Source organism: Myripristis murdjan, chromosome 18 (genome assembly GCF_902150065.1).
Source record: "Myripristis murdjan chromosome 18, fMyrMur1.1, whole genome shotgun sequence".
NCBI classification, from domain to species: domain Eukaryota; kingdom Metazoa; phylum Chordata; class Actinopteri; order Holocentriformes; family Holocentridae; genus Myripristis; species Myripristis murdjan.
Window position 1 is genome coordinate 4519732 of NC_043997.1, and position 21201 is coordinate 4540932.

Below are 21201 nucleotides of genomic sequence, written 5' to 3' on the forward strand. Positions count from 1 at the left end.
TTGGACCGGCTGAAGCCTCCTGGTACCAGAGGCAGACAGACCAGAGCACAGACCAGTACATGACGTGACAGATGCATGGATGATGGTTTCTACATCAGCCACACTCAGCACGGGTCTCATTTTACATTTCTCTCTGAGAGATCTGATTTAAACCAAGAAAGCTCCAGGCCAGGTGAGAAAACTAACAGGACCTGGGGGGAAGTGAGGTTTGACGCTTTTATTAAAGTCTTGAACATTATGATCACAAGCCTCATGTCACACCAACGAAAACTCAAGAAACAGTCAAACAACACGGACACGCAGGTGAGTTAAAATACAAGAGCATAGGCCGGGGTTAGCTGTCTGAAAAGTGCAGTAAAAAGGACCAACAATTTCACAATAAAAACATGATAAAGCATATTCACAAATATGTGCAAAGTGTAATGTGTGCTATAGTGCAACAGTGCTTATCATTCTTTTACAATTTTAAATAAGTACAGCAGTAAAATAAATGAACATTTCTCAAGCATCAATGATCCAGAGAAGTCAGATAAGAGAACTTTAAATGACACAACATGAATCAAGAAAAATAAAGTGATTCAGTTTGATAAATGTAGATTAACGGTTAGTATTTATGATTATAATTATTTACTCAAGTCTATTTGTATGTAACTTAGTAGGTGATAGAATAGAAAAGCACAGAATAGAATCAGAATCAGAAGCCTCATGTCACTCCAGCAAAAACTCATGAAACAATAAAATAACAAGGAAACAGGCGAGTTAAAACACAAGTGATGGACATGAGGTGAACAGCACAAAACTGAAAAGTGCAGTAGGACAAACAGTATTCCAATAAAAACATGATAAAGCAAATGTACTAATATGAGCAAAGTGTAATATCCTCTGGAGGCCAGGCAGGCGAGTGCATCAGTGCTGCTCAGTCCCATCCAGAGCTGAATGCAGATCAGCTGGACTGTCTGTAGGTTCTTGAAGACGTTTCTCTTCTCCAGTTCAGACAGACTGGTGGGACGTCCCGGGTCTTTAACCTGTGGGGTCGTTCTCCAGGTGGTGGGTTCGTTAGTGCTCCTCCCTGTTGGGACCACCGTCCTCAGTGTCATCAGGGTCACCTGACTCGTTCCACCATCGGTCCGTCGCTCGACTCTGAGGATCATGGTTGACTCCTGGAGCCAGGCGACCCTCACCATTATCAGAACTAAATAATAAACTTTATTGTGGCAGCAGGGAAGTTTGTCTCGGGCACAGAGCTGCATTCAGCTGCTCCCTGCTGTTTCACAGCGTCCTGTTGAAGTCAGCAGCAGGATCTCTGATTCAGTCCAGACAATCAGAGACTGAAGTTCCTTTCTGTCTTTTCAAGTTGATCAGTTGGTTTTATGCTCTGCTCACTGATATTAACAGGGTGTTTGACCCCCAGTTTTCACATGCTGGAGATTTATTCTAGAAGAAATGTGTCCATGCAGAGTGAAGAACATCAGGAGGAAAAGTGCTGCAACACAAAGTCCAGATCAAACGAAGAGAGCGATCCTTCCCCGACCTGTCGGCTGGGTCTCCTCAGCTGTGGGCTGAATCCTGGCTGCTGCACAGATCAAACCAGGAGAGGAAACATTTTACTCTCATCATCTGACAAGAGAACAAAATAAATTGAGCAGCCGCTCTTCATCAGTGAAGAATATTCAACTCACCAGTCACACTGAGTGAACAGTCACAGGCGTCCCCATCATGAAGAGTGAACACCTCACACTGGTACACGCCTGAGTCGTTGGTCCTCAGGCTGGACAGATGAAGAAGTCTGATGTTTCCTTTTCTCAGCTCGTCTTTATCCAACTGAACTCGTCCTGTGAACTGCTCATGTTGAGCTTTTGGCAGCTCAACACCGTCTTTCAGATAATATACAGACTTAGACGTCTGAAGTTCAGGTAACCATAATTCAAAGTAGATGTTGAGGTCAGTGATGGTCAATATGGGAGTGAAGGTCCACTCCATGGTGACGTTACTGTTCTCTGTCTGATAGACAGGCTGGCTCACATTCACTACAAGTTTTCCTGTTAGTGAAAGAGAAGGGAAGTCAGGTAAAGTGAAGTTTATGGCTCATTATCAGTGTCTCTGGTGCCACCTTGTGGCTGTTTTGCTGTTGTGTCCAACATTAGGAAATGAAGCTGAGGGAATCAGAAACACAGAATATACATACGGCTGACAAATAAAAGGAAAAACCAACAGAAAGTGACTTAGTAAGGTGTTAACCAGCTTCAATGCTCCTTGGCAGAGATTCTCCAAGTCTCTGAAGTCTCCTGGAGGGACGAAGCTCCATTCTTCCAAAATATCTTGGATGTATAGAGGGACATCAGAACAGGGCTGCAGAGCACAAAGCTTCACTACAAAGACAGATGCAAATTTGAGAGTTGAGTGGCATCAGTCTACAGAGATGTAGGAAAATGTGAGGAGTCATCCCCCTTCACCATATTCTGGACAAGTGGGTGAGTCCACCAAGAGAACTCTACAGGCCTGAATGCTGGACCCTGACAGAGGGGGGGTCCGCTGGCTCTGCTGTGCTGTGGGGGGGCATTTTCCACCTGTCCCCTTAGAGGGAAGGCAGGCTCCCTGAGTGATCACCTTTCATCCAATGATGTCTATCCTAATGGGAGTGGTCTCTTCCGGGATGACCACGCCCCTCATCCACAGGGCACCAGGGCTCACTGACTGCTTTGATGAGGATGATGATGATGTAACTCATGATGCTGTGGCCTTCACACTCCCCACATCTCAGCCCAGTTAAAACACTTTATGGGAGATTTTGGACTCTCCACCACCATCATTCAAACACCAAAAGAGGGAATATTTTTGTAGGAATGGAGCTCCGTCCCTCCAGTGGAGCTCTGGAGACTTGGACAATCAGTGACAGGTAGCATTGAAGCTGTCACGGTGGCTTGTGGTCCAATACTTTACTGAAACCCCTTGTTAGATCCCAGTTACCGCTGTACAGGTGGTCTGGACCGGCTCTCCATCTAAAAAGGGTCCGAACCTCATGCCTCAAAGGGTTTACCCAAATAGTCCTGCTGAGGTCTGAGCCCAGTGGCGAGAAGCCACATCCAGCGACTAACTACCTTCATCCAAGTGTCCACCCTGCTTCCACTGGAGCCACACCCGCCAGAATAGCCCTTGAAGCAAATGCGAGCAACAGTCACACTCATTGATGGCAGCTCTTCTCTAATAGATCAGTGCACTTGTTATTTGCTAGGTTTAATTTAGTGGCTTGGAAAAATAGCCACAAGGATCTGTTGATTTACTATGGCTAGAGTAACCTTTACAAAACCCTTACAGCGTGATGCACACCACAACCTAATATTTTACTGTCGCCAAAAATCATATAAAGGGAAGTCCACAAACATACTTTAAATCCAGATTCATAACATTTATTGTAGTAAGAAGTGTCTAAGATAACATCACATTAAAAAAATACAAAATAAATAAATAAATACAAACAGTATAAAAACACTGCACAAGCTTTGGCCACATAGTCTTTTTTGCTTAAGAAGACTCCTAACTGAGAGAAATGACCCTGCAGCCATGATAACAGCTGGTTCAAATCTCTAGAAGTCAAAGAAAGATGCTTCAAGAAGAAATGTTGCATAACATCACATATTAAAAAAATACAAAAAAACACACAAACAGTATAAAAACACAGTACAAAAAAGAAAAGTAAATACAGTTCTATCCAGGGCAACTGGCACCAGTTTTGAAAACATGATGGTCATTTGTTGATGTTGCCGTCTGTCTGGATTTGTCAAATATGGAATAAAGTTTATTGTGTCTTTTATAGTTTATAAGAACAAGGCCTCAGTCGCTACAGAGGTGTTGTAAAGGATCAAGTCTTCCTTGATCTGCAGAAGGTGGTTCACTCTGAGGACTTGACATTTTTCCAGATGGTGGAGATTCATTCAGAAGAAACGTGTCCATACAGAGTGGAGCACAAAACAAAGAAATGCTCTCCAACAAAAGTCCAGATCCAACCAGGAGGCAGATCATCCCCAGGCTTGATGGTTTAGTTTTCTCAGCTGTGGACTGAGTCCTTGCAGCTGCAGAGAGATCAACACCAAAAGGAAACTTTTTACTGTGACAAACTAACAACAAAAGAAACGGGCCTCACTTGTCTCTCAAAACGTTAACATGATATGGAGTTCTTCAAGGCTCGATCCTCAGCCCCCTTTTGTTCAGCCTTTAGATCACATGTGTCAAACTGGTGACATGGAGGCCGAGAGGCTGCAGGTTTTCATTTCAGCCAAAACCTCCACCTGGTGATTTGACTGATTCCCCCGCCTTCAAGCAGAGAGAAGGAACTAATCATTGAAGTCACCTGCTGCAGTTTTTGGTTGGAATGAAAACCTGCAGCCTCTCGGCCCTCCTTGGCACCAGTTTGACACCCCTGCTTTACATGCTGTCCCTACCAGGACAACAAAATGACACCCATTTTTACATAGCCCTTTTGTCTGATGACTACTATCCTATCAGCTCACTGGGTCAGTTTATCCCCCAAATCAAGGAGTGGATGCACCAAAACGTCCATCAAAACAGAAGTTATTGTGTTTGGTTCTGGTGATGATGACAGGCCGGAGCGCTTTCTCTGCAGACTGCAAGCCAGGCCACAAATCACCTGCATGTAAAGCAGCTGTTATCTTATTGTTATAGTATTTATGTCCAAACAAGACCGTGAAAAGTGGACCTGTGCATATTTCTTGAGCAGGCTGCACTACTTTAATGGTCTTTTACCTAAAAGAGTACTTTATCAGTAAATGTACATTCAAAATGTTATATTGCAGTGCTTTCCAAGAGCCAGAGGCTGGACTTTAAAATATTTTTGCTAGTCTACAAAACACTTACTGGTCCAGTTCTACTGAGTTCTACTTACCAGTGACGTTGAGCAGGCATTCACTGCCACCCTCGTTTTCACCAGAGAACACTTGACACTGATAGATGCCAGAGTCGTTGCTCCTGAGTCTGGACAGATGAAGTCTGATGAGTCCGTTTCTGAAGTCGTTCTGGTCAAAGTGAACTCGTCCTGCAAACTGCTCATGCTGAGATTCTGGGTGCTCAACACCGTCTTGTAGGTGATATAAAGTCCTTGAAGTCCTATCATCAGATAACCAAAATGCACAGTAGATGTTGAGGACAGTGAGGGTCAAGTTCGGTCTGAAGATCCACTCCATCATGACGTTGCTGTTCTCCTCTGCCTGATATGAAATCTGCCTCACCTTCACAGAGAGCGATGCTGCTGGACAGAGAGAGGGAGTGAGATACAAAGAGACGGGGAAGCTTTGCGTGAATATTAATAATCAGAAATTAACCTGATAAAGGAAAAATGCTGCAATGAAAAGGTTATGTTGGGGAGTTTAAGTGTATGTTAGTTTAGTTTTAGAGAAGAAGGGGGCACTGGGTCATCACAGCAGTGAGGAGCAGACTACAGGTGCCAGTTGGGAAACGCAGAATATAAATGGACAAAGTAAATAAATGAGAAAGCTATGCAGGATATTAGACAGAACTACAGCTGAAGCTGTGATTACAGATTGAGTTTCTTCATTGTGCTGATAAACATTTTCACAGAAGGTGTGAACTCACCACAGACAGAGGCTGTCAGGACAACAAGCAGCAGGATGCTGATCATCTCCTCCCTGTGGAAGCAGAGGACATGAACACATCTGATGGACAGTGAAGGCATCACACACAAGTTAGCAACACTGAAACAACAGCAGAATTAAGAAAAATCAGTCATATTACTCAGCAATCATTGGGTTGGTTCTCTCTGCCTGAGTTCACATGTTGTAAAGAAAAAGTCAGTAATGTCGTTTTGCCACCAGATGGCGCCAGTGACCTTGATTCGAAACAAGCTGGAGTGCATTTCCCTAAAAACAACAGCATTAAGTGTATTGATCGATCTATCTATCGATCTATTGATGGATTGTTACAACACCATCCACCTGTCAAAGAGGCTGCTGCAAAGAGAAACATGAGGTACTCGGTCCAGGTGAGGATCATTAACTCACGATTGGTTAATCAATCAGTCAATCAATTAGACTTGATTTGTATTTGTACGGCTCAACTTACCCCACTCTCCTATACATCTATAATTAATGGTCCATGTAAAGTAATGTCCTGCTCAGACAGTTCTTCAGCTACAGTCGCGAGGAGAATGGCCCTCTCGGCTTCCACACTTGCAATGCTTGCGTAATGCAACAGGTTGTTCAGAGTATGCCTACGTCTACGTTGAATACGGCCCTGGATGCAGTGAAACACAGGTGAGAAAATTCACAACCCTTAGTGGCTGTAAATAGGAAACAACACCGCTTGCCGTGCAAAAAAGGAACGAAAAGTGTTATGTCATTTTAAATATTATATAACTAGGCTATGCAGAAATAGAAATATAGACTATGTACAAGAGTATTTGCAGAGTAGGCTATAGGAGCAAAATATATTTTGTGTTAACTTGAGTTGTTATTCCCTCTATATACTTTGGGTGTCGCTGTGCTATCATCTAGCTCAGGTGTTTATAGGTAGTGATGGCACTGTTGTCGGCGGGCGTTTGACTCGGAAGGGCAAATGGTTTTTGACCGCGATACTGGTAGTGGTGGGCAGGTGAAGCCTCATGAAGCACTGAGGCTTTCCTAACAATTGTGCCGAAAAAGATTCAAAGCTTCAAGGCTTCAGTGACGGTGACATCTGGTGGACAAATGAAGCCATAGCAACCTCTCAAGAGCACGACTGAAACACACTGAACACACTGGTTCAATCCCGTGTCAGCAATAAAAGTTCAGAAAAAACTGTGTGGTCATTCATTCATGAAAACTGCCAAAATACACCATCTTCACTCTCCAAATCTCTATCTCCTCACAGCCCCATTTTGAAGAATAATGATGCATAGTATATAGCTGGTATAGCGTCAAACCACTCAAACCTGTCAAGCTGCCATTGGCTCAGAATGCACTGAAAGACTATGAGCCATCATTTGCCCATCACTAGGGAAATGTTTGAGTGTGTTGGCTCGGTATTTTTTATGTGTGATGGAAACAAGAGATAATGGGCTGAAACACTGTAACTGTGCACTGGGAATAAATGGTTTTGTTAAATTAGGTTATCCCGGTCAAGCATCTCAGTAGCAAAGCAATAGGCTTAGCTCCTTCAGTCGAAAGTGATGACAGCTGTCTCAGGGACAGTGACTAAGACTACAATGAAGCGATGAAGCGATGAAGACTACAGACCTTCTTGCGAACAAGGGCATCGCCTACCAACCCTTGCGAATGTGCAGCAAAGTGATTTAGCAGTAATAAGATGCTCTCAATGAACCAAAAGTCAGACTGACAGTCATAGAAGGTGTAGGCTAGATACACGCATATATAGAGTCCAGTTGTGTATTTGTTACTACATTTTTACATTAAAACTGTGATGATTGTACAGAAACATGTTACTCAGTTTCAAAGCCAGAGGATGAAAGTAGGCGGAAAAGTGCAGTGTTCACCTGTGCCTCATGTTGTTATTCAATTTCAAAGCCCTGTTTCAGCAAAAGCAGCATCAATAAAATAATCTACATAAGTGAGACCGGAAAATCTGTTTAATTACTATTATGCGCAATTATGCCTGCCTAATCTGCATCATACCTAAATTTATATATATTGTATGTGCTATTTTGAACTTAACATTCTCTACTTAATTTAGCATCTGCTTGAAGGCAGAAACACACACAAAAATATTTTTTTCTAGATAATTGTAAATAAATTCAGGCAGTAAGGGTTTAAAGTCCCCACCGCCCCGCTCCGCCGTACAATAATAAAATCATAAGAATATAGTATAATGTCGTAATTGTTATGAAGATCCTTGGCCCATTCACACAAAGGCCACGTGGTTATTACGTGGCCTTTGTTCTACTCCTACATTGTCAAGCACACGTTGACTACAACACTTGAGGGCACGAGAAAGAAAGCAGGAAAAGAGTGAGGGAGTAAAACAAATGAAATCATGAACCTACCCACATGAAGTTTACTCTGCAGAAGGTCCACAAACCACAGCACACACCAGCTTCACAGCTTGTAGTGAACAAAGAGGGCATTTGGTATTCAGTTACAGGAAGAGCCAAGCACCAATCACTCACTCACTCACTCACACACTCACACACACAAACACACACTCTCTCTCACACACACACACACACACACACACACACACACACACACACACACACACACACACCAGGGACGGTTTTGCTATGGGCACGTAGTAACATGGAAGGGCGCAAGGCAGTAATTTCGCCTAGGGCGGCAACATAGACTGAACCGCCACTGACACACTGACACACTGACACACTGACACACACACACACACACACACACCAGGCTGGCTCCTCCTTTTTGGCAGGAGGCCCAGATGTTAACTGACTGAACGAGCAGAGGAAACAAAGTGTGTAGCTGCAGGTGTTGAATATTTCATTACAGTTTTATTTAGGACAGGAACAGGAGGACAAAAATAAAATAAAATGAATGAACTGAAACAGCTGAACACATTTTTCCATCCATCTCAGAGATCTGTTCACTGCTGAAGGTCGAGGAGGATCCCGCACAAATTAACTTCTCCTCAAAGCGCTCTCCTTTACTTTGTTTTTTAAATTTGGTTAACACTGCCACAGGATACTGTCTGTTTTTTAATTAATGACCACATTGTGATAAAATGCATTTAAACTGTATTCCTATTTAATGTTTGTGCTGTATCTACATTTGTCAGAAAACCAACCTGAGGACTTTTTCTGCCTCTTTAATGTCAACTGGAATTTAATTTAAGTCAAAGGTGAGTAAACTAAACAGACCTGGGAGGGAAAACACACAGACACTGCTTCATGCTGGTTTATGCTCCAAATCCTCCATCTAAACTAGCTGATCCATTTCACACTCGTTACAATCAGTATTGCCTTTTATGATCATTTACACTTTGAGTCTGATCAACCATATTGATTAGACCGCTCGTGTTAGTGTTGTGGATTCAAGGTTCTACCTGGAGCCACACAGACCACACAGGAAACAAGGCTGCATTCAATTCTTAGTTTATTGTCTTTCAATCAGGAATCGGGAATTGGTGACAGAACTGGATGAGTGCCAATGATGAGTACCAATGGCTCTACAAAGACAGAAAACAAGTTTACAATATCTTGTCCAAAATATAATATAAATACAAACAGAAATGTGGCTTTCACACACATGTTATGTTAAATGTAGATGATTCAAATAATATTTCGTCAAACTTGAGATTAACTTCATAATAAACAAGTTAAATCAAAATCAGCCCTTAACTTATTGGCTTAATTCAAAAATATAATACTCATCAAAAAATGAAACTTGACTTACATTGAAATACTTTCAAAAGACACATGGCACACATCACCAGACAACCTCCTGCAGCATGTGTTTGGGGACAAAGAGAGGAAGTCCCGCCCGTCCAGGCTATGACGGATCCCTGCGGGCACATTGGGCACATTGGGCACGTGCCCAGGGTCCTGACAGCCAATCAGGGTCCTTGGCAGTTCTTGGCCGAGAGTGTTTTTTTTTTTTTTTTTTTATTATTAAATCATGAAAATAAATGTGGGCCCCCATTAAACACCAATCCCTCATAATTTATGTCTTTTTGGTAAGAAAAATGTTTGTGTGATGTGATCCAGTTGAAAGTGTGTTTATGTTTCACCACAAGATGCCGCTGTAGACTTTCTAATCACAGACTGAAGAAAAGGCTTCTGGGTAACGTCCTGTTTAAGCAGCTGGGGTTGAACTGAATGTCGTGGCCAAAGCAGTGGCAATGGAATTACACTTTACAACTTTTACTTTTCTTTTCTACATTTTTCTCACAACATTATGATCTTGACCAAAGTGCAGTCTGACGTTTCCTTCATTCTGTGAGAATCTGCAGGCGTCAGAGAAACAGATTTAAAACGAGTCAGTACCTTTTTAACACTGGAAGTGAATTTAAGACTAAAGTTTAGTAACAGAAAAGGACTCGGCTGTAAAAACAGTAACAGTGGAACAAGTAGAAGACATGATGATGATTTATCTGAAACAGTTATTATATCAGATGTAATTTTGTCTTTGTTTTCCATTTGTATTTATAAAAATGCTGAAATGCTGAAGGGTAGCTTGATCTGTCATAGGACAGGCTTAAAATAAGCTTATGCTTCTGCCTGTGCCTTTTCAGTCACGTTTTCTTTTTTGGATGACACTGTTACAAATGTGAACGTGTTATTTATTGTTTGTGTGACTGAATAAAAACTCAAACTCAAACTCAGTTTCACCTTTAATCAACAGGTAAATGAAGAGGAAGCAGGGAGGGGACACCTGCTATTAAACACACTACTTACAGCAGCAGCAGATACAGATTTGATTGACAGGTGGCAGTCAGAGTGGAGGAACTCTAATCTCTAATCCGGACTGAGTTACAATGAGGGCAAAAATCAAATAAATGACTTTCCTCAAGAGGGTCAGAGGCCGTATAATCCACTGATATGAAAACAAAGTGCAGCAGCATGAGACAAGAAATGTAAAGTGCAAACATCCCCTCTGTTAACTGCAGAATCACCTGTGTGTGTGTGTGTGTGTGTGTGTGTGTGTGTGTGTGTGTGTGAGTGAGAGAGAGAGAGAGAGAGATGCTGGATCAATATGAGGTAGACTGTCAGCACTGATGACACTGATTGATTTTCAGTGGTGGACGGTAACAGAGTAAATTTACTTGAGTACTGTACTTAAGTACAGACTCTGAGGATTTGTACCTTATTACTATGAGTATTAGATTTCTTTGATACTTATTACTCTTTCTCGAATAAATTTCCAAGACAAATATTTTTACTCTTACTCGAGTAAAATTCTAGGAAGGCTGAAAAGTACTCGTTACTTTAAGGTCGGCTGTGTTTTGTTTTGTTTTTTCTAAAATCCTATTGGACACAAGCTGTGTTTGTCAAAGAAGGAAACTTATCACAGGACACGTTCTCCACTGGGATCTATGTAAAAGTGGAAATACGTCATCCCCTGCCCATGTAAGGAGAACGCCAAAGTCACCACGCTCTTTTGACTCCCAACATCTCAAAACAAGAGAAGAAAGAGATGAACCCGCTGACTGCGAGTCTCAGTCTTATGACCTCATTCATTTGATTTGTTTTTAGAGGTGTTTCTGCAGGCTTTGGAGAACATTGTGGTTCTACACGCAAGCACATCAGTGCAGGTGGTTTCAAAGCGTTAATTCTCTGAAACAAGAGGCACAAGGTCCTATAAATTGAAAAAATTACAGTAATTCATTGATGTGAAAAATAAGAAATATACTCTTACTCTTACTTTTACTTTAAGTAAAATTAAAAGCATGTACTTTTGGATACTTAAGTACCTTTAAAAGCAAGTACTCTGTTACTCTTACTTGAGTAACATGTCGACTGAGCTACTTTTACTTGTAACGGAGTAAATTTTGACCAGTAGTATTTTTATTCTTACTCAAGTACTGGGGCAGAGTACTCTGTCCATCTCTGTTGATTATTGGACTCCAGGTGCATGTACGTTGGTCAAACACAGCATCACAGATTCATGGAGGTGTTGGACTCGCTTGAAAGGGAACAAAGTGTGTGAGTTTGTTCCCTGTGAGTCTGAAGAGGCGGCGTTTTTCATTCACAACAAGTTTGTCCACACCGAGTGGAGAGGAGAAAAGTTCCAGTCCAACAAAGAGACGGATCCTTCACCGACTCGATGGCTTGTCTTCCTCAGCTGTGTCCTGTTTTTTTGTCATGAAGAAAAAAAAACATCGTCCGTCTGAAGGCAGTGTCTTGTTTCACAGCATCCTATTAAAGTCAGGAGCAGTGACTCTGTTTCAGTCCAGAAAACCAAAGACTCGAGATCTCAAGTCTGATCAGTTGGCTTGATGCTCTGCTCCCACTGATATTAACAGGGTGTTTTACCTCCAGTTTTCACATGCTGGAGATTTATTCGAGAAGAAATGTGTCCATGCAGAGTGAAGAACATCAGGAGGAAAAGTGCTGCAACCCAAAGTCCCAACACAATGAAGAGAGCGATCCTTCCCCGACTTGCCGGCTGGGTCTCCTCAGCTGTGGGCTGAATCCTGGCTGCTGCACAGATCAAACCAGGAGAGGAAACATTTTACTCTCATAATCTGACAGAAAGTTCAAAGAAAGTGGAGCGAGCCTCTCCACCAGTGATCACAGTTCTACTGAGTTCTACTTACCAGTGACGTTGAGTGAACATTCACTGATGGTCCCGTCATGATAAGTGGACACTTTACATCGATAGACGCCTGAGTCTTCAGTCCTGAGTCTGGACAGATGAAGTCTGATGTTTCCTTTTCTCAGCTCGTCTTTGTCCAATCCAACTCGTCCTGCAAACTGCTCATCTTGAAATCCTGACAGCTCAACACCTTCTAGTAGAAGATATACTGTCTTCAACGTCTTAACATCAGATACCCATAATGCAAAATGGAGTTCCATGTCTTTGAGTCTCATGTTGGGAGTGAAGGTCCACTCCATGGTGACGTTCCTGTTCTCCTCGGCCTGACTGACAGACTGTCTCACATTCAGGACAAGAGCTCCTGTTGGAGAGACACAAGAGAGAAAATAATCATGTTGACATACAAACTAATAATCCAATCTGAACCTGATGAAGGTCAAACTCTGCCTGTTCAGGTTTTGATGCAGAGTTTTCATGTCCCATGATGCTCTGGGGACATGGGCCATGTCTGTGTGTATTTTAGGCAGGGCTGAACATTTTTTTAAATAATTAATTGCTAGTTTTGATAATCAATTAATTGTTTTGAGTCATTTTAAGAGGAAAATTTCCAAAATCTCTTATTCAAGTTCTCAAGTGTGAATATTTTCTGATTCTTTTTCATAAATATCTCCATATGTGTGTCTGAAGAGCAGAAGGTGTGAACTCACCACAGTCAGAGGCTGTCAGGACAACAAGCAGCAGGATGCTGATCATCTCCTCCCTGTGGAAGCAGAGGACATGAACACATCTGATGGACAGTGAAGGCATCACAGGCAGCAGAGCCTCTTCACACCAGAGGACAAGAAACTATCAGCATACTGGATGCTTTTGCCAGGGCACACACACTCCTTGGTTTGGCCATGAACATTAAAAATGACCAAAGTTCTCCATCAGCCCCACCAGACTCCTCCACACCCCCACCCCCACCACCAACACACAGAGTAAGCCTTGAAGATGTGGACCATTTCTCCTACCTTGGACGTTGTAACACCATCACATCTGCTGTGCCGCTGGAGCTTCTGCAAACTTGTAGAAAAGTCTTTACTAACTCCAACATGCATGCCAACACCGAGCTGCTGCTCTATAAGTAAGTTCTCCTGATTCAGAGGGACCTGGACCAGCTTCAGTCGGCAGGGAAGAGTCCTGGAGTCCTTCCATCATGTTTCTGGGGAAACTCCTGTGAATCATCTGGAAAGAGAAGAACTAACATCAGAGCTCTTGAGGAAGCAAACATTAACTGCATCTCCACCAGCACCGGTATTACTACAACGTTTGTTTACATGTTTTGGGGAAGCCACGTGGTTTGTAGTACAGGCTGCGGCCTGCAGGGGGCAGCAGCCTGTACGAGGCTGAAGCTGCAGGCTGATGCAACTCTGCCCCCTGAACAGCCCGAGTGTTTTGGAGGCACAGGGAGGTGAGAAATCACAATCAGAGTAATTTATTGATCCCCGAGAGAAAACTAACAATGATATATATTTAATTATGTATATGTATGTAATTATATCTATTTTTTTACAGTGTACATTTTTCTGTATGTATTGTTTATTACTGAATATATTGTTATTACCCTGTTTTTATTTCGCTGCCTGTAGAGCTGCTAAACCAATTTTCACAGTAATGTTGGTGACAGTGTTAACAGTGACAATAAAGGATTCTGATTCTTATTCTTATTGTATAACGTTGTGTCAAAGCCGTGTGTGTGTGATGTACATGAAGTGTGTAAAGGTGTAAACAGGTGGTTTAAAGTGTGTGTCTCTGATCCTGTTGAACAGACCTGACCTGACTTGTACAAACACGAGCTCGTTAGTAATGAAGCGAGAAAGTAAAAAAAATCTTACGTGATCAAAGTCCAAGAAGAAAAGTCCCGTCTGAGCTGCTCCGGCTGTCAGATGTGGCGCAGAGACAACAGGCTATGATTTCTTTACTTTCTGCCTTGCTTTGCCTCCTCCCCTTCATTTTATAGTGAGAATGAAACTCGACGCCCCCAAAGCTTCGTGATAGGAGCCTACAGGTTCACTCCGCCGCCCGTCACGCAGTAGGGAGGGTTTGAAGCGACCTGAAATAGCTGGTGTAATTGCATCAGTTTATTCCTGTGCATTTCACTCATCTTATGGTAACTTTATTTCAACGTAGAAATATAAATAAAACAAAAAATAAGGGAATCTCCACTTGGCCTGTTGGGATAAAACTACTTTCCGGTTCCAGTTTGTACTTTGAAGAGGTTTGACTGTCTTAACCTTATTCGACTGGTGAAATTCAGTTTTCATGTACATGAGCGAAGGCTTAAAGGTTCCTGTACATCACGGCTGTGTGTGTCTGTACATGGATGTCTAAAGAGGAAATAAGCCTCCAAACCGCTGCTCTCCAGCTTCGGACCCGGGATGGGAACACAAATAGGGAATAAACAATTTCCAAATAACCCCACATCAGTTTGCAGCTTTATACCCCGTTACATATTCAAATACATATTTCAGTCTCCACCGTGGTTACCGTCACTAAACATTACAGAAATAAATTGACACGTGAGGTAATCCTATTCAAATACTGCTGATTCAATCAATACAGCTCTGTATTTTAGTAACCAAACACTAAAATGAACACTGCTTCAAATTCCCCGTCAATGAGATCCTTCTTGTTATGCACAAGTTGTGCAAGAAGGAGGAGGCGCTTTTCCTGCGTCCAGTTTGACTTTCACTTCCTTTTGCAGAGCACAGCTTCAAATGTTTTGTCAGCCATGGTCACTGCAGTATCTAGATCAGGGGTGTCAAACTCGTGCCATGGAGGGCCAAGAGGCTGCAGGTTTTCATTCCAACCAACAACTCCACCAGGTGATTTGACTGATTAGTCCCGCCTCTCTGTTTCGAGGTAGGGTGATCAGTGAAATCACCTGGTGGAGTTGTTGGTTGGAATGAAAACCTGCAGCCTCTTGGCCCTCCATGGCACGAGTTTGACACCCCTGATCTAGATCATACTTGAAAGGCTGCTTCTCTGCATATTTTCTAATTGTTTAACGAGATACAGATGCACAAGAGGCTGCTGACAGTCAGATAAACATGTGCTCGATTGGTCTTGTTCTGTGTTTCATGTTTAATCGGAGAAGACGACATGTTTTATTGTTTGTTTGTTTTGTTTTTTTTATCACAATGTGGTCATTAATTAAAAAAAAAAAAAAAAAAACTGTATCCTGTGACCAGCGCCGGAGTGGGACTCATGTTCAGCCCTGGAGTTTCATTTGTCGACCGCCAGCTCGTTTTAGTGTAAAAGTTTCCAGATGTAGCACATTTGGCCGTTTCCACAGCGTTCTTCTTTTTTATTCTTTCCTTCTCCGCGCCACCCTTGCTCTTTCTATTTTCCATCTTTCAAACACCACTGACCGAGTGCACGGACGTGTTACGTCAGGCAGTATTAACCAAATTTAAAAAAAAAAAAAAAAAAAAAAACACAGTACAGGAGAGAGTCCAACCTAAAATCCACAAACACAAGAAACACGAAACCCTGACATTCAGGGTCCTTCCTTGAGGGTCACTTATTTAGTCTTTCATTTGTCTGTCAATTTGTCCCCGATAAATACACATACATACTTATGTTTGGCTGCTTTTCCCACGGGAATGACATATTGGCCTATTTCATAACAAACTCCACCTACGGGATTTTTCCTGAAGAAACACCTTGTAATATTTGTTTCTATGCAGTGGGAACAGATGAACATACCACAGTAGGCTAAAGGATAGGTCATATAGGTGATATCACATGGCAGCCTTGACTGAGCCTGAGCGGACGACCCACCCTGCCGCCCGGGTGGAGTCACAGGTGGAGTTTTGTCCCTTCCACCTAAAATCACTGTCCAAGCATGTCAGCAAAGGAGTTTGACTTCAGTTCACCCCGGTGATGATTACAGAGCATGTAATAATGTGTGTGATGTCCTGTATGTGATCACAAAGCTCCAGTCACACACAGGACAAGGACACAGGCTCATAAACCAAACATGTAATGTATTTACATGGGGACACACATCAGAGTGTATACAGGAGGAGTGTAATAACCAGGTTGGTACTTAGTTACCACTAGTAATTACTAATATTAATTAGTTATATTCAATTTTTTTTTTTAACATTATCAAAAACAACAACTGTGTTTTTTTTTTTTTTTTTTTACTTTGCAATAAGTGAAGACACATGCTCTCTCTCCCGTTATATACACACAGTCACACTTACTGTCCCTATTCTGTAGGCGCCCCCTTCAGGTCAAGTTCACAGTATTGGTGTGCATCTCTCTCTCTCTCTCTGGTCCAATTCCACACAGGAAGAGGCGGAACCGGGCAGCGAGGCACTGCGAATACACATTTTTAGCCTCTGAAAACTTTAACTTCTTTTTCTCTGGACAAACTTTGCAACATCGTAAAACCTGCTGCGTCTGGACGGCTGGAAAGAATCAAGACAGCCGGTGTTATTTTCCTCAGTAGGAGTCTGAGGGTGTGGTGCTGGAGCCCTGTTTTTTTTTTTTTTTTTTTTTTTTTTTTTTTGTAGTTTTTATTCTGATTATCGTTATTATTAGAAGATGATCCGCATCCTGCTGCTTGTTGTCCTGACAGCCTCTGTCTGTGGTGAGTTCACACCTTCTGCTCTTCACACACACACATGAAGATATTTTCAGCAAAAACAACAGATTTTCTCTCTCTTGTCTTTCTTCCAGCTGTAAAATTAGTATGTGTAATCGATAGAATAGATAGAATGATTACCGCTATGCTATGAAAAGTAGAGATGTTGACCCAAGACAATGGATGAAGATTGATTATGGTTAATAGACATTTTTTAGTGTAGTAGCGTCTTTTTGCCACTAGATGGTGCTACTCTCCTGAGTGAGAATCTGTGCCACCACACAGTAAAATGAGCCATTTTACTAATAATGATGTGTCAAATGACTGTTCAATCGTCATTTCGAGTCATGAAAAAGATGAAATAATAAATCATGTTTATTATCAAGACTAATCAAAAGTAAGGATTTAACTGAGATTAATGGTGAGAGCATGTTGAGACAAGTCTGTGCTTTACTGTGCAGTCAGAGGCCAAGAACAGTACGTTCCCCAGCAGCCGCTCGGCCTCTTGCAGCCAGCAAGAAATGTGTATGTGTTGAAATTCAGAGTTAGTGTGTAAATGTGTGTGCATTCAGCTTTAGACTTTAGGCCTAAGAGGTGGTGCATGGGAGAGAAGAAATGGTGTAAAAAGGCATGCTTCAGAACCCTCTGGGTTCTTTATTCGGGGTCAGACCTTTGGAATAGAAGCTGTGGATTACTTTACCATCGGAGGGATTTACAAAGACTCTTCATCTGGAAATTGTCTACCTGAATTAGATGGAATTACTGTATGGATTTTCAGAAAAGTGACTCTCCTCTCTCCCTTTTTTTCAGATTTATCATTTAATCATACTAATCATCATAACCTGAATTTTACAGATTGTTTGGATTTTCCTAAAAGTTTGATGAGTTTTTAGATTTAGTTATGCTGCTTTGCCCTGCTCATTTTCGCAATAAATGTTTCTAATCTAGATTTAAAGTATATTTGTGGTGTGGTTGTGGTGTGCATCGTGTTGTAAGGGGCGTGGCTTCAGCAGGACTATTTGGGTAAACCCTTTGAGGCGTGAGGTTCGGACCCTTTTTAGATGGAGAGTCGGTCCAGACCACCTGTACAGGGGTAACTGGGATCTAACAAGGGGTATATTCCTTCTTTTGGTGTTTGGATGAGGGTGGTGGAGAGTCCAAAATCTCCCATAAAGCAGTCAGTGAGCCCTGGTGCCCTGTGGATGAGGGGCGTGGTTATCCTGGAAGAGACCACTCCCATCAGGGTAGACATCTTCCATCACTGGATGAAAGGTGATCACTCAGGGAGCTTGCCTTCCCTCTAAGGGGACAGGTGGAAAATGAGCCATAAACTTCACTTTCCCTTACTTCTCTTCTCTTTCCCCAACAGGAAAACTTGTAGTGAATGTGAGCCAGGCTGTCTATCAGGCAGAGGAGAACAGTGACGTCACCATGGAGTGGACGTTCACTCCCATCATGCCCGCCACCGATCTCAAAATCTTCTTTGCATTATGGTTACCTGAACTGAAGATTTCTAAGTCTGTATATTACTTTCATAAAGGTGATGAGCACCCAGAATATCAAGATGAGCAGTTCACAGGACGAGTTGGATTGGACAAAGACGAGCTGGGAAAAGGAAACATCAGACTTCATCTGTCCAGACTCACGACTGAAGACTCAGGTGTCTATCGGTGTAAAGTGTCCACTGATCAAGACCCTGATCAAGTCGGCAGTGAATGTTCCCTCAACGTCACCGGTAAGTAGAACTCAGTAGAACTGTGATCACTGGTGGAGAGGCTCGCTCCACTTTCTTTGAACTTTCTGTCAGATTATGAGAGTAAAATGTTTCCTCTCCTGGTTTGATCTGTGCAGCAGCCAGGATTCAGCCCACAGCTGAGGAGACCCAGCCGACAGGTCGGGGAAGGATCGCTCTCTTCGTTGGATCTGAACTTTTTGTTGCTGAACTTTTCCTCCTGATGTTCTTCAAATTTCTTCTGGAATAAATGTCCAGCATGTGAAAACTGGGGGTCAAACCCCCTGTTAATATCAGTGAGCAGAGCATCAAACCAACTGATCAGACTCGAAAAGACAGAAATGTCCTGGAGTTGAACTGAAGCTGTAAGGTCTGTGTTCACAGAGGGCTCTGAAGCCAAAAAACATCGGATTAAAACTTAATTTGATAAACTCAACAACCGCTGAGAAAGTTCAGTCCACTTCATTTATATGAACAAAGATACAGGCTCTCTCTCTCTCTCTTTCCCTGCAAATTAAAAGTGCAAAAACTAAATTTTTTGTGCTTGTGACCAGAATGAAATGTAATATTGAGAGTGTCTTCCCTCCATGTTTTGACGTTTCTGGTTTAATCAGGATGTTGCTGTGGGATGTGGTGAGGAGCTTTGAAAGGATTTGTCCAACATTTTGCAGCAAAATCCCCTCTTTCCATCTCATCCAGACTGAGACAAGATGTTCGATCCCATTTTACCTGCAGGAAGTGACCTGCTGGACGTACAGAGGCGTCTCAGTCTGGGGAAGATGGAAAATGTTGGAGATTTCCTTTAAAGCAAAACCAGCCATCATTTCAAAAGTGAAGACGATGCAATGTTCAGTACCTTTTTTTCAGTCAGTCAAATCAATAAATCATGTTTTGTGCCACTTTTATTTCACCCTCTTAATAAAATTCACTTTTTTTCAACACGTTCAATAAAGTATAATAAAGTAAACTTAACTTCTCTGTATTTTGATATTTTGGTGGTAAATTTTTCTGGTTTCTAGTTTTTGCTGACTTCTTGCTGACTGCTGCTCTCCAGTACAGTGCTACTGTGAAAATGTACACTTTACAAATCAAACACAAACACACCCAGAATCTGTTATATTGCAAATAATTATCATGCACTGTTGATTCAGCCAGAAACTTGAAATGCAACGGTTGTATAAATGCAGTTTCCTCCATATTAATTGTGGTTAATGATGCCACCAGCTGTGGGTGAAGTGAATCTCCACATCAGTCCCAGTGAAACTCAACACATCACAAGCAGCTGTGGCTGTCCCAGTTTCTCCAGCAGCTCCACTCCAAAATCCCATTTCACTTGTGTTCTTGTTTTGCGTCCGTGCTGCATCCCCACTTGTCAAACCAACCTGAGGACTTTTTCTGCCTCTTTAATGTCATCTGGAGTTCAATTTAAGACAAAGGTGAGAAAACTGAACAGACCTGGGAGGGAAAACACACAGGCACTGCTTCAGGTTGGACATTTTTATTCAAGTATTGAACTTTATGATCAGAAGCCTCATGTCACTGCAGCAAAAAGTCCAGAAGCAGTAAAACAACAAGGACACACAGGCCAGTTAAAACAAAAGTGATGGACATGAGCTAAGCTGTGTGACAAGTGCAGGGAAAAGGAAAATCAATTGCACAATAAAAACATGATCAAAAAAATCAATACAAATATGTGCAAAGTGTAATATGTGCTGTAGGCGAGGCGGTCAAGAGCTCACATCACATCGTCAAAGAGCTGCATTCAGCTGCTCCCTCCTCTGATCAGGTGGTTTGATGCTCTGCTCACTGATATTAACAGGGTGTTTGACCCCCAGTTTTCACATGCTGGAGATTTATTCTAGAGGAAATGTGTCCATGCAGAGTGAACAAAATAACAAAATAAACTGAGCAGCCGCTCTTCGTCAGTGAAGAACATTCAGCTCACCAGTCACATTGAGTCAGTCACTCAATGTGAAATTGCACTGTTGAGCTGTTGTCGAGTCCTTACAGGAATAAATTATTGCACAGTTACTTGGTTAAGTGATTAAGTCAAAAGTTTAAATCAGGGGTCCCCAAACTACGGCCCGCGGGCCGGACCCGGCCCCCCTAAGCAATTCGACTGGCCCGCTTTACGATTCCAGACAATCCCTCTAAACATCGCCATTTTTTTTTTATTTCCCACAACTGAATAAATACGACATATAGCAACACAAAACTGCTTTGCTTGGCTGGAAAAAACATTTTTTTCATGGACTGATAATTACACTTCTGCCGACTTCTCAGTCATTTTTAATCTAACAGGTGCCGTGACAACGACTCAGCAGCACAGCTGATCTTTATCTACAACCAACTTATATTAACAACTTATATTAACAGTTATATATAGCAGCAAAGGTAAGCAGTCACATTAAGGCTGAACAGTTTTATAATTTCAACCCCACCTTTCGGGGGCTTTTATTAATCACCTTCTCAGGCTGTTATCAATTTACCTCTGAAATAAAGACGACAGTTTTCACAGATGTCTTGATTTATTAAATGTTTATTTCAATGTACAGATGCAAACAAATTAACAAATTAATTAAATCAATGGCCTAGGG

The 21201-nt window shown here is 42.1% G+C and overlaps 2 protein-coding genes across 6 annotated transcripts; one reads left to right on the top strand and one right to left on the bottom strand.

Annotated features, from left to right (window-relative positions):
* Nucleotides 1–264: 264 nt before the first annotated feature.
* On the bottom strand, nt 265–14211 carry LOC115376424 (programmed cell death 1 ligand 1-like). 5 transcript variants are annotated; one of them, XM_030075995.1, is made up of 5 exons: nt 8009–8092; nt 5608–5660; nt 5244–5260; nt 4901–5121; nt 265–1573 (listed from the first exon to the last, which is right to left on the bottom strand). In XM_030075995.1, the coding sequence occupies exons 1-5, from the start codon at nt 8087–8089 to the stop codon at nt 1469–1471; spliced, it is 477 nt and encodes a 158-aa protein (XP_029931855.1). In that variant the 5' UTR covers nt 8090–8092; the 3' UTR covers nt 265–1468. The 5 variants fall into 5 exon arrangements, with proteins under 5 accessions (XP_029931855.1, XP_029931854.1, XP_029931853.1 ...); XM_030075994.1 differs by lacking the exons at nt 4901–5121; nt 5244–5260; nt 5608–5660; nt 8009–8092 and adding exons at nt 12238–12597; nt 12944–12996; nt 13250–13463; nt 14114–14211 and having other exon boundaries at nt 268–1573; XM_030075991.1 differs by lacking the exons at nt 265–1573; nt 4901–5121; nt 5244–5260; nt 5608–5660; nt 8009–8092 and adding exons at nt 11490–12121; nt 12238–12597; nt 12944–12996; nt 13250–13463; nt 14114–14203.
* Nucleotides 14212–16663: 2452 nt separating this feature from the next.
* LOC115376429 (butyrophilin subfamily 2 member A2-like) lies at nt 16664–19560 on the top strand. Its single transcript, XM_030076001.1, has 3 exons — nt 16664–16878; nt 18242–18607; nt 18724–19560. The coding sequence occupies exons 1-3, from the start codon at nt 16833–16835 to the stop codon at nt 18852–18854; spliced, it is 543 nt and encodes a 180-aa protein (XP_029931861.1). The 5' UTR covers nt 16664–16832; the 3' UTR covers nt 18855–19560.
* Nucleotides 19561–21201: the final 1641 nt, after the last annotated feature.